General features: G+C 49.6%; 1 protein-coding gene across 1 annotated transcript in view; it reads right to left on the reverse strand.

Annotated features, from left to right (window-relative positions):
- The window catches only part of Myh6 (myosin heavy chain 6), a 30,384-nt gene extending 20,968 nt beyond the window's left edge, over nucleotides 1-9,416 (reverse strand). The window contains exons 1-14 of the mRNA XM_070025350.1: nucleotides 9,400-9,416; nucleotides 8,707-8,730; nucleotides 8,191-8,403; nucleotides 6,860-7,003; nucleotides 6,472-6,628; nucleotides 6,359-6,386; nucleotides 5,979-6,090; nucleotides 5,642-5,734; nucleotides 4,881-4,944; nucleotides 4,522-4,620; nucleotides 3,705-3,808; nucleotides 3,480-3,618; nucleotides 1,742-2,010; nucleotides 1,292-1,462 (exon numbers count right to left, since the gene is read on the reverse strand). Coding sequence (XP_069881451.1) covers nucleotides 1,292-1,462; nucleotides 1,742-2,010; nucleotides 3,480-3,618; nucleotides 3,705-3,808; nucleotides 4,522-4,620; nucleotides 4,881-4,944; nucleotides 5,642-5,734; nucleotides 5,979-6,090; nucleotides 6,359-6,386; nucleotides 6,472-6,628; nucleotides 6,860-7,003; nucleotides 8,191-8,391 — 1,581 coding nt within the window. The 5' untranslated portion in view covers nucleotides 8,392-8,403; nucleotides 8,707-8,730; nucleotides 9,400-9,416. The remainder of the gene's footprint in view (nucleotides 1-1,291; nucleotides 1,463-1,741; nucleotides 2,011-3,479; nucleotides 3,619-3,704; nucleotides 3,809-4,521; nucleotides 4,621-4,880; nucleotides 4,945-5,641; nucleotides 5,735-5,978; nucleotides 6,091-6,358; nucleotides 6,387-6,471; nucleotides 6,629-6,859; nucleotides 7,004-8,190; nucleotides 8,404-8,706; nucleotides 8,731-9,399) is intronic.
- Between the last annotated feature and the right edge of the window lie 3,411 nt (nucleotides 9,417-12,827).

Genomic DNA, 12,827 nt, shown 5'->3' on the forward strand with positions numbered 1-12,827 from the left:
ATCTGGTTTAAAGCCAGCCCCAGAAGGAAAGTCCATGAGACTCATTTCCAGTTAATCATCAAAAAGCTGGAAATGGAGCTATGGCTCAAGTAGGGTGCTAGTCTTAAGAAAACAAAGGGGCTCGGAAGGTGGCTCAGTGGTAGAGTGCTTGCCTCACATGCATGAGGCCCTGGATTAGATTCCTCAGCACCATATAAACAGAAAAATCCGGAAGTGGTGCTGTGGCTCAAGTGGTAGAGCGCTAGCCTCGAGCTAAAGAGCTGAGGGACAGTGCCCAAGTCCAGAGTTCAAGCCCAATGACTGACAAAAAAATTTAAAAAAAGAAAAAGAAAAGAAAAAAGAAAAAAAGCACAGAGGCAGAGTCCAGGCTCTGAGTTTAAGCCCCAGAACCAGCACTTACACATACACAAAATGCATGTACACACACATACACACACACACACACACACATACACACTTTTCTCTATACAGCCATAGGATTCTGAGGCTTCTGAAAGATGAGAACTCTGATTCAGATTATCTCTGTAATGACCCAAAACTTGTAGGAAGCTCCATTTTTGTTTTGTTTTTGTTTTTTTTGGTCAGTCGTGGGGCTTGAACTCTGGGCCTGGGCGCTGTCCCTCAGCTCTTCAGCTCAAGGCGAGTGCTCTACCACTTGAGCTACAGCGCCACTTCTGGTTTTCTGGTGGTTTATTGGAGATAGGAGTCTCACGGTCTCTCCTGCCCGGGCTGGCCTTGAACCGCGATCCTCAGATCTCAGCCTCCTGAGTAGCTAGGATTACAGGCATGAGCCACCAGCGCCCTGCGGAAGCTCCATTTTTGGAAGGCAGTGACTGGCTGGTATGGGTCAGATAGCCAGGGCTGTGGTAGCAAAGAACAAAGGCAGTCTGACAGCAATCAGCATTGGGACAGGGTGCATTCATTCTCCTATTTCTTCTGATGAGTATCTAGAGTCAATAGGAACTAGAGACTGGCTTAGTTCTTAGTGAACAGGAAAAAAGTTGGGAAGCCAACTTTTCTAGTTTCAGCCTAGAGAAGCTTTCCACAGAGGACATTTCCCAAAAGGTATAAAGGGACTGAGAGTCACAGGAGGTAACCACCATACCCCACTGGGATCTAAAGTCCTGAGGAAAGAATGAAGGAGTTCTTCCTATGTGTACCCATGACCTCAGAGTCAGGGAAGCTGAGCTTGAAGAAGAGTTTTGGATTCTGAGGATTCTAGTTTTTCAAGGGCAGGGGTAGTTCATATGGGAATGTAGTGGAGGGCTCAGATGACACAGCAGGGCAGCACCTTTTCAATGAGGTCAATGCAGGCCTGCAGGTCCATGCCAAAGTCAATGAATTCCCACTCGATGCCCTCCTTCTTGTACTCCTCCTGCTCCAGCACGAACATGTGGTGGTTGAAGAACTGCTGCAGCTTCTCATTGGTGAAGTTGATGCACAGCTGCTCAAAGCTGTTGAACTGTGGCAGAGACAGAGGGACAGCAGGTCAGGCAGGCAGTGTCTGGGGGGCCCCGGGGACAGTCCAGGTCTGTGCCACACTTGGCCAGGTCCTTCAGGGCTGTGTCTGGTCTCCTCCCAGGCCAGGAAAGAAGAGGGAGGGCTTCCCTGAGGCAGGGAGGACAAAGGCCTCTGTCATGATCCCCACTGCAACCCATGCCTGGCCCATGGCTAGTCCTCCACCAATGACTGAACGTGTAAGTGAGTCATTGTTTTCCCATGGCCAGGGCTCCCAACTCACATCAAAGATCTCGAAGCCAGCAATGTCGAGGACTCCTATGAAGTACTGGCGTGGCTGCTTGGTCTCCAGGGTGGCATTGATGCGTGTCACCATCCAGTTGAACATCTTCTCGTACACTGACTTGGCCAGTGCACCAATGGAATAGTATACCTGCTGTACACTCTGCCCCTTGGTGACGTATTCGTTACCCACTTTCACCCGTGGGTGGCACAGCCCTTTGAGCAGGTCAGCTGAGTTCAGCCCCATGAGGTAGGCAGACTTGTCAGCATCTGGTTAAGGAAAGGAAGGGAATTTCCAACCACAGCCTTTTCTGCCCCAAGCCACTTCTGATTAGTGTAGTTGTGGACTTGGGAAGATCACTTGCCTGTCTATCTCCTTACCTCCTTGTCTCTCTCTTGCCCTTAACCCACCCTTCTACCCCACAGCCTCATGTTCTTCTGCTTGTCTGGGGATGGTAGGCAGTAGGCAGCTAGAGGCGTGGCTGGGTCCTGAGTTTCTACCCAGGCTGGAGGCTGCCCTTGCCCTGGGGAAAGGTGTCACTTTTCTAGCTACCTGCTTCTTGTACTTCTTTCTTTATTGTGGTGTCAACAACCCTGTTGCTAACCCAATTCTTTAAGAATCATTGAGAAGCCAGGTGCCAGTGGCTCATGCATGTAATCCTAGCTACTCAGGAGGCTGAGATCTGAGGATCGTGGTTCAAAGCCAGCCTGGGCAAGGAAAGTCTGTGAGACTCTTATCTCCAATTAACCACCAAAAAACAGAAAGTGGTGCTGTGGCTCAAGTGGTACAGTGCTAGCCTTGAGCTGAAGAGCTGAGGGACAGCGACCAGCCCCAGAGTTCAAGCCCCATGAATGACTAAAAATAATCATTGAGAGCTGAGCACCAGTGTCTCATGTTTGTAACCCTAGGTCCTCAGGAGGCTGAGATCTGAGGACTGAGATTCAAAGGCAGCCCAGGCAGAGAGAGAGACAGAGACGCAGAGAGACAGAGACACACAGAGAGAGACAGAGAGACAAAGACAGATATAGAGACACAGAGAGACAGAGACAGATATAGAGACACACACACTCTCAGAGAGAGAGAGAGAGAGAGAGAGAGAGAGAGAGAGAGAGAGAGAGAGAGAGAGAGAGAGAGAGGCCCCAGTTCTCTAGTTATGCAAAGTCTGGCAATGATGCTAGGCTGTCACTTGACCCAGAGTCCTTTAAGACTCTCCCCAGAGCCTACTAGATAGCCAGAACTCAGACACTAGAGCTCTAGATTTTTAGATTTGTTCTATAATTCAAAGCTCAAGCTGGTCCAACCAAATCACCACACTGAGGAGAAGAGAGGCAGGAGATGGGGAGCTAGAGTGTATGTGGCACTCTGTAGAGTTGAGCTGGGATTATTCCTTGAGCTAGGTTCTAGCATAGAAAATCAGAAAGGGGAAGGCCAGGAGCTGGCAGCTCACACTTGTAATCCTAGCTACTTAGAAGGCTGAGACTGAAGCTGGCCTGGACAGACAAATCTGTGAAACTCTTATTTCCAACTAATCACCCTAAAGCCAAAAGTGGAGCTGTGGCTCAAGTGATAAGAGCATCAACTTTGAGAGAGGAAGCTAAGGGACAGCACCCAGGCTCCGAGTTCAAGCCCCAATATAAGCACACAATGTGAGGGAGTCAACTCCAAGTGCCAGTATCTGGTATCACATTTCAATGTCCCTTTTCATTCCAGAGAGCCCCTCAGATCTTTTCAGTGCTACCTTCGGTGCCATCCGGTTCTGCCTGCTCCTCCCGCTGCTTCTGTTTGAACTTCATGTTTCCATAGTGCATGATGGCACCTGTCAGCTTGTAGACACCAGCTTTCTCCTCGGAGGTAAAGCCCAGCACATCAAAGGCACTCTGGGACAGATCGAGAAGCACAGTGATTAGAAGGGGTCCAGGAGCTGTCAGGAGCCATCACAGGCCTCCCCAGCCTCTTCACTCACATCGGTGGCCAACAGCTCCTCAGAGTCATCGATGGAGGCCACAGACACCTCTCCCTGAGACACAAAGGCATAGTCGTAGGGGTTGTTGGTGACCAGCAGCATGTCTATGATAGGCAGGAGAGGACAAGGGGTGGGGAGAAGTCAAGAGAAGGGGAAGAGAATGGAGGAAGAATGGAGAGGAGAAGAGGGCAGGAAGAGAGAGAGAGAGAGAGAGAGAGAGAGAGAGAGAGAGAGAGAGAGAGAGAGAGAGAGAGAGAGAGAGAGAGAGAGAGAAGAGAAGAGAATCAGCAAAGACCAAAGAGAGACTATGGGAAATGAAAGTACACAAGGGGGACCCAGGAAGGGAAGAGTGAAGATTCCAGAAAAAAGGAAGCTAGAGATTGCTAAGCACCAGTGGATCACACCTGTGATCCTAGCTACTCATGAGAGCAAGATCTGAGGATTTCAGTTCAAAGTCAGACTGGGCAGGAAGATCTGTGTGACTCTTAGCTTCAATTATCCACTAAAAAAACCCCCCAAAACCCAAAAAATAAAAACAAAAACAAACAAAAATACCAAAAAGAACCCCCCCAAATCAGAAGTGGAGCTGTGGCTCAAGTGGAAGACAGCCAGTCATGAGTGAAAAAGCTAAGTGCCCAATCCCTGAGTTCAAGTTCTAGTGCCTTGAAAGTGATCACTATACAGACCTTGGGGGTGAGGGGGGAGAGTGTAGAAGGAGGAGAAAGCAGGGAAGTGGATCAGAGTGAGAGGAAGAAGCCTCCTGCACATAGGAGGGTTTTGGGGGTAGACATGGGGTAGTGGAGCTGGCTGAGCTCACCCAACAGCTCTGGCTTCTTGTTAGACAGGATCTGGTAGAAGATGTGGTAGTTCCTCTCAGCCTTTAGCTGAAAGATCACCCGGGACTTCTCCAGCAGATCTGGTGTGGAGAGACGGGGAGAAAAGCAAGTTAGAGATGGTGAGAGGGAAGAGGGAAGGGCCAGCAGAAGGGAGGAAATCAAGGAGACAGGCTTCTAAGCACAAATGAAGAGACCCAGGGGAGGGGGCAGATTTAAAGACAAAAGATGAGGCAGATGCAAACCAAGACAGAAGTTGGAGGGAATGGAGATCTGGCTTCAGAGCCAGGAAGGGAGGTAAAGGAGGAGGATCCAGACACACAAGTGCCATGCTGGTACTCACAGGTTTCTATGTCTGCAGAAGCCAGCTTTCCAGTGGCTCCAAAGTGGATCCTGATGAATTTCCCCTGTGGGCCAATGGAACAAAGTGCAGGAACTGACCAGAAGGGATAGTACAAAATCCTGGACTTCAACCTAACCCAGAAACCCCTGGGTGGTTCTAGAATGGAAGTGATTATTTTGGTATGTTTACTCTCAGTGCCCCTCTTCATACACTCTTGGGGGTTCTGAATGGAAGGAACCACCAAGGGATTGCGTTGTGTAGAATACTTCCTGTGTGAGCCTTTCATTTTTTTCTCGTGCCATCCTGTGAGCATTCTGCAAGGTGGATATCATTAGCCCTGCCTCACAGGTGAAGGAACTGGGTGGGGCTCAGGGAGATGTGAAAATCAGGCCTTTGAACCCAAAGTCTGTGTTCTCAGGTCCATGAGGAAGAGCTTTGGAAATATGTACAAGAGAAATCTAAAATATGATCAGAATCTATTCATTTCTTGGCTAAGAACAGCTGTGATGACTGGATCTTTTTTTCCTCAGGTTCTTAGAACTCAGGGAAGCAGGCTGCATCAGGAGATTTGTAGTGTGTGTGTGTGTGTGTGTGTGTGTGTGTGTGTGTGTGTGTGTGTGTGTGTGTAAGAGAGAAAGAGAGAGAGATCCTAAAGCAAGATACAGTACAATCAACTGAGTGTTCTCTCTGTTGGTAAAACAGCCTCTCCTTTTCTTTCAGGGCTAGATGTGGGCACTTGGCTGTGGTTAAGAGTCACTCACAAAGCGGGAGGAGTTGTCATTCCGGACTGTCTTGGCATTGCCGAAGGCTTCCAGAGCAGGATTAGCCTGGATGATTTGGTCTTCCAGGGTGCCCTATGGAAGAAGCAGAAACTTGGGGGTCGATTCTCTGTCTACCTGCAGGAGAAAGTTGGAAAACAAGGAGACTTCTCTGGGCATCGGGTGAGGGATGGGGCTGGCTAAATTGCTGGGGCATTGTTGGGCTATACTCAGATAGATGGAAGAATATCTATCTGCCTACTGCTGTGATGATCTTCTACATCAGGTGCCTTCCTCTGTTTCCTGCCCCCACTTTTTGAGCCAGTGGCCCACAAGTTACCTTGCTTGCATTAGGACTGTCCTTCTTGCTTCGGTCACCTATGGCTGCAATGCTGGCAAAGTACTGGATGACACGCTTTGTGTTCACAGTTTTCCCTGCTCCGGATTCTCCACTGGGGGCAATAAGAACCAATGAGTGCCTGACTCATCCAATTGTAATCCCTCTGTACATCAGTTTTATAATAACAAGAAAGTAAATAGAAAAAAGATCCAGTGAGAACCCAGGATCCCATAAAGAGCTCAGTGCTCCATCTTCTTCCATGATAACCAGTCCAAGGTACCAGAACTCAAACCAAAACCTCTCTTCCCCATTTGCACCTTCAGGAGACAGCCTGGGTGCCTCCCATCTCAAGGCCCTATGGGTAGATAGTGCTTACTCACGTGATGAGGATGGACTGGTTCTCCCGATCTGGAAAAGAGAAGAAACAAAGGGGTGAGGACTGAGGCCCAGGTGGGTGGTGGGCAGAGGGGACACCATCAGGTGCCAGGCTCACCTGTCAGCATGTACTGATAGGCATTGTCTGAGATGGAGAAGATGTGCGGCGGGGCCTCACTTCTCTTCTTGCCCCGATAGGCAGCCACCACCTCGGCATTGTACACTGGCAGCCACTTGTAAGGGTTGACAGTGACACAGAAGAGGCCTGAATAGGTCTGGAGCAAGAGACAAGGCTACCATGAGGTTGGTGGGAACAGTCTGGGATCATAAGTGATAAGTGATGCCATCTCTGCTCACACTAGCCAACACATTTATTTCTACACCTGACCAGGAGTGGATAGGGGGGAGTGGATCCCTTGGGAGAATACCACTTCCCTCTCTTTGGGAAGATCCTCCTGGCCTGCTTAGGCCTTGGGTTAGGATGAGGACTCCTTGCAGCCACTCACGTAAATCATCCAGGCCGCATAGCGTTCCTTGAGGTTGAACAGCACTGCGGGCTCGTGCAGGAAGGTCAGCATGGCCATGTCCTCAATCTTGTCGAACTTGGGAGGGTTCTGCTGCATCACCTGGTCCTCCTTCACGGTTACTGTCTAGAGAAGGAGTGTGGGCAGTAGGACAGGGTGACCACGTTCTTAGCAGGACCCTTGCCAATTTTGCCCTCTCCCCAAGTCAGCCCTGACTAGACTTTCCTCTCCCAGTTCCTCCCTGAGCAGAACTTCAGCCTTTGGCTTCATAGTTCTCCTAGGACACAGTCTCCTGAAATAGTTTTCCTGCCTGAAATAGTTTTTTCACCATAAAGACTGCGTTTCTCTTGTGAGTTCCTCAGATTTTTGTCCAAATGACTATCACCTCTTAAGGCTGAATGTTTCAAGTGTATAGGGCAAACCTTGGAGCTGGCACTTCTCAGATCAATGCACATCATACCCTGACCCAGTGGCTGTCCCCTGTGCTCAAGGGCATCAGTTGCTCTAGGTAAACCTTCTCCCTTGCTGGACAAGCCCCTCTTCTTTCTAAGTCCCTCACCAGTCAGGGTTGGTATTTGATTGACATCAGTTAGCTTTCCATGTCCAGATGCCATTAAGCCTGCTGGTAGACATTTCAGAATTTTGTATAGTGATAGAGTCTGTGGCTCTAAAATGATCCAATGATTTGCAGATCTGGGATGAGAGTCAAAGCCCCTGTGGATTTTGACCCTTTATTCTATTGCTCAAAGGGATGTAGCACTCAGTCAGCTAGTCCGTGAGACTCACAGCTCTGATCCCCGCTGATCTGATTTTCATGGTTGGTAATGAGCAACCCGGGAGCACATGTTTCTAAGTACCAGTCCTGAACCTCAGGACTGAGCTTTGCAGCTTGAGATTTCCTGCTCTTTGTTTTCATGTGAGTCTAAGAGTTCGCACTTAACTGGAATGGAGGGAATTTGAGAAAGTGAGTCTGTGGAGAAAACTGAGGCAGAGAGGAACCAAAGCAAGTGTCAGAAGGGAGCTTCATTTAATGTTGTGTCTGTGCCTTCTTCATCTATAAGACTCTCTCAGGAGGAAAATGGCTGAGTTCTATCCAACCCCCACTGAACATCCTCTAGAGATGAACACCCCTGGGGTAAGTCCTGATTGGGTCCATCTGATAAGCACAGATTCAGGGGTTCTCAGGGAATCATGTCCTGGGATCCCTAGCCCATTTTTTTAACCTGCTCAGTTCCCATTACAGGTGTTATCACTCCAGAATTCTTCCCTGCCACCAGAACCTTCCCTCCTGCTGCCCTCTGTGCCCCACATACCTTGCCATTCTCTGTTTCAGCAGTGACCTTGCCCCCCTCTCGGGACACTATCTTGGCCTTGACAAATTCCTCCTTGTCATCAGGCACAAAGCACTCAGTGCGGATGTCAAAGGGCCGGGTTTGAGCCTCTAGACGCTCCTTTTCGGACTTGCGGAGGTACTGGGCTGCTTCCCCGAAATCGGCCATCTGAGCATCCGTCATCTTGCTGTTGTTCTAGAATCAAGACAAGAGGGATTGGCTGTTCCTGACATGAGCTCCTGTGGCTGGCCTTTTCCTCCACATCCACCAGGTCATATTGTTTTACCCACTAGCCTAGGCCCATCCTCACCCCTACTTAGAATTTGGCTTCTTTTTTTCTGCCTCTTTGCTTCCTCATCTGGAGGAAGGTTTCTGAAAAGGGTTTCTATGGGATTGGCTAGAGTTTGATAAAGGAAGATGCTGACACAGAGACTCAGCAACCTGGCTCCTAGGAGAACCTGCCCTGATGTCTATGGAAAGGATTGGGGCCAATCTTACCTAGTTATCTCTTCACAGAGAATCCTGAAGATCAGAACCACAGGTGGAGAAAGTTGCCACAGAAGTGCAGTGAGGCAGAGAGAAAAATAGACAGAATGAACAACAGAGATGAACTGACTGGGAGAAGGTAGCTCAGCCTAGAGAGCCAGATTTTAGCAGAACAAATCAATACATGGAGTGAGGCACAGATAAGGCAAAATAGATAGGGCACAGAAGGTTTGGGGATGTAGCTCAGTGTGGAGTGCTAGCATGCACAGGGCCCTGGGTTTCATCCTTAGAGCCTCAAAAGTTAGGAAGCAAGGACACAGTGTTGGTAAAACTGTTAAGAGATGGGATATGGACACAGTAAGAAATAGAGACAGGAAAATTAGAACATATAGCCAGAAGGAAAGAAGAGGAGAGAGAGAGAAAGAGAGAGAGAGGATGGTAGCAAGAATCAAGATAGAATGGGACAAAGAGAATCCAAAGGAGGAAGAAAGAAAAAAAGCAATGAGTAGAAGATACAGAATGGAAGAGATAGCTGATGTTTTCCATGGAAACCCTTGGTCAGTGGGAACTTCCCGGGGCTGGAAGAAGACAGTTCTAGCAGAACTTATAGAGCCTCTGACTGACCTGTACCCCACTCCCAGAGAAATCAAGGTCCCTCAGGTAGCACATATCTGGACTGCTGTAAAGACCCAAACACCCTCTTACCTGGGTTGGAAGAATCTCTGTCTATCCTCAAGGCTCCAGTTCCTTTATATGCCTGCTCTCCCATCCCACTGCCTAAATTTGGAGTCCTTCTGGAGGGACCCTCCCTCCCTCCTACCTCTCTCCCTTCCTAGCTCCTCCTCCTTTGATCTCTTGGCTCTGGAGGTGACAGGAGGACAGCAGGGCCCCCAGGTTTGCCCATGAAAGGTCTGTTGCCTTCGCCCCTTCTGCTATAGGGCCTTTTTTTAGTCCTTGGGCACATTCCTCCCCTCCAAAGGGCTGGTGGGCAGATAATGGAGCGACAAGACCTTCTCCAACCACCTCTCCTGTCCTGCCATGGCCCTTACCTCAGTTATTTTTAATCCGAAGGGTGAATTGAGCACACTGAGTGAGGGTCACCTTCTGCAAGCCAAATGCTTGTCCTCTTACCTCCCACCCCCCAGGCTCCCTTCCCTGGTTCCTTACCCTCTCCTTCCCACTTTGCTGTCCTCATATAGCCTTAGGCTGGGAGCATCTCTCTACTCTCTGAGACCTGCTGTTGCACAGTGTGGGATTGGGGGCTGGAGTCAGGAAGCTCAGGAAGGGTATCCACTGTCCAACATTGTGACTCAATTTTCTTTTGTGAAGGAAAGAATTTCTATCCTGCCTTTATGCTGCACAAATGCTGGCCATGGCTTCTATTCTTCATCTTTGAGCACATATCCTCCCAGAGACTTGGGGACAAAGCTTGAGCTACTATCCCATTCCTGATCATTCCTGACCCACAGGCTGTCATCCAGCCTCATTAAACAGTGGGAAAGAGTCTCCCATGCTGCCTCAGGCAGATTTGCACCCAGAGCTTCAGTCGAGTGCCCTCTTGTATCGATTTGATTTGGCCACATTTGTCCACTTTTAGCAAATACATGTGTAGATTTTTTCACCTTAACTCAGTTAAGCTCACAGATTTTTCCTAGTTACTTTGAAGTACACCAACACACACATTGGTACACCCATGTTTGCACACATAGGTTTTTACTCTCCCAGGCCACCTGATGTGTGGGGTGGGGGTGGGGGCAAAGAAGTCAGACGTGTTAAGCCTGGGGCCTGAGGGAGAAAGGCGGGGGTAGGGAGCAGCCCCCTTCAATCTCTCTGGGCTGCCAGAGGGTGCAGGTGCTGCTGAGGATGGCTGGGGTGCCTGGCAGGCCTGGGGATTTACACCAGCTGGGCCACAGGCTGTGCATTCCATGGGGTGGGGCACTGCAGATGGCCTAGGTAGAACTATGGTGTCTTCTTCCAACCCTCCTGGGGCTCATCCTCACATACACATACCCTTCATCATGATTTCCTCAGTGTCCAGGTCCTTCAAGCACCAGTCCCCATATTCCAGGGCTGTGACCTCTCAGAAGTTGTTGGGTCTTCAGCAGGCTATGCCTGTTATGACTAAGTGGACACTGTGTTCAGAAAACAAAGCCAGTCTCCTTCGCTCTGGCTTTCCCCACACCCTCACACCCAGGAGCACTCTCTCAGCTCCCTGATCCCACTCCATTAACTGTCACCTCTTAATATAGCTCAGGACTGTGGAAGTGGGCAGAATAAGCAGGGGTCAGTCTCTCTGTGTTGGTGCTCTCTCCATTAAAGATGTGACTTTCCCCCAAGTTCATCAACCCCCTAGGGTACTTCACTGTCCTAGGAACAGACAGAGGTCAGAATACACATCTCTCCCCAGGATATTTGTACTGTATATTCAATGTCCTTGAAAGGATCTGAGTTGATCCTTTATAACCCTATCTCTGCAGGTACCTATCCTAAATTGTTACCCCCCTCCAGGAGATGTAAGTCACTTGTCCTCAGCTGGATCACTTGAGGTCACTCAAGGTCCCAGTGTGCAAGTTGGGGGGGGGGGCGGTTAACCCATGGCCCAATGCGTCACTGCCTGGTTTCCAAAGCCCTGGGGACATGATAAGGGGCTGGGAACAGCAGGTCAGGCTGGGTCAGGACCAGGTGACAAAGACCAGGCTCTGTCCTCAGGGAACCCAAAGCACTAAACAGGCCAAACTTGGTGTCTGAGGGTGGGAGAGTGAGGAGTGAGCAGCCAGTTCCCGCTGTCTCCTATGGAAGGGAGACCATCGAAGGGGTTAATGTAGTCCTGGGCTCTGCCCCTGTCTGGCCTGGCTCGCCCTCCTCTTCTTTTCCTAGGCCCCCTCCTCTCCTCTAGTTCTCACATACTCTCTCCATCCTTCCTCTGATAACTTTCAAACCAGCCCTGCATGTTTCTGAAAGTCCTGGAGTGTGTGAGCACAGGACGGACATTTCAGCATGGACACTCCAGCCACAGGTGAGACGGACTCAGAGGCAAGACTGATCTTTTTGGCACAGATTTCTCCTTTTCTGCCCATCTCCTTGCAACTCTGTCCGTGTGTCTGTCTTCTTTTCCTTCTGCCTGGTTCTCTGTCTCACAATCAGACCTGGCCTACGATTAGCCTGGCCCATGTGTTTGCCCATCTCAGGGACTGACATGAAGCTCTTGCTTCTCTAGCTTGATCTCTTGAGCTCTCAGACTGGCTAGTCTCTGTTTCCATAGCTTACCCAGGTTCCTTTCTCCAGCCTCCCTGATCCTTAGCTTCCTTGACCCAAGATTCTTCCCTTTACCCACTGTCATCATCTTTAGTTCTTCCAGCATCTCTTCCAAAGTTCCCTAACTTCTTTCTCTCTCAATCTCTTCTCAGTATTCTCATTCCCCTGAGACTCATCTCTGTGGTCTGCCTTTGACCCTGCCCTATATCCAGTCCTATCTGTCTCTTAGGATCTGATTACTTAAAGTTCCTTGGTCTTCTCTACACATCTCCTTCTTCAAATGTGTCTTCCCTTTCTTTCTAAGGATCTCTTCATTGCCCTTCAAGTCTGTTCCTAGGTGGAGAAATAGTCCTAGGAAGGAGAAGAGATGAGGGTATGAGGAGGAACCTGGGAAGGATGAGTTCAATTTCTGAGGCCTTCTGTGTCCAGGATCTTTTTGGGGGGGGGGAGGGGTACAGTCATGGGCCTGAACTCTGGGCCTGGGCGCTGTCCCTCAGCTCTTCAGCTCAAGGCTAGCGCTCTACCACTTGAGCCACAGCGCCACTTCCGGCTTTTCTCATTTTGCTTATGTGGTGCTGAGGAATCGAACCCAGGGCCTCAAGCATGCAAGGCAAGCACTCTACCACTGAGCCACCTCCCCAGCCCATCCAGGATCTTTTCTATTGTCTGTGTGTTTCCTCTGCTTACACCATCCCTGGGTTCTTTACCTCTCTCACCTCCCTTTCTCTGCTCTTCTTACCTCATCTGCTATTCTCAATAATGACATCCCTTCCTTCCTAACATAGGGTTCTTACACTGGCTGTTTCACTCAGATCTCAGGCCCAGGGAGGACTTGTAGCAGGAGGTGGGCTATGCAGGAGTGTGTTGGAAGTAAGGGT

The sequence above is a fragment of the Dipodomys merriami genome, unplaced genomic scaffold, assembly GCF_024711535.1.
Source record: "Dipodomys merriami isolate MVZ:Mamm:240054 unplaced genomic scaffold, mDipMer1.0.p SCAF_1, whole genome shotgun sequence".
In the NCBI taxonomy this organism is placed as follows: Eukaryota; Metazoa; Chordata; class Mammalia; order Rodentia; family Heteromyidae; genus Dipodomys; species Dipodomys merriami.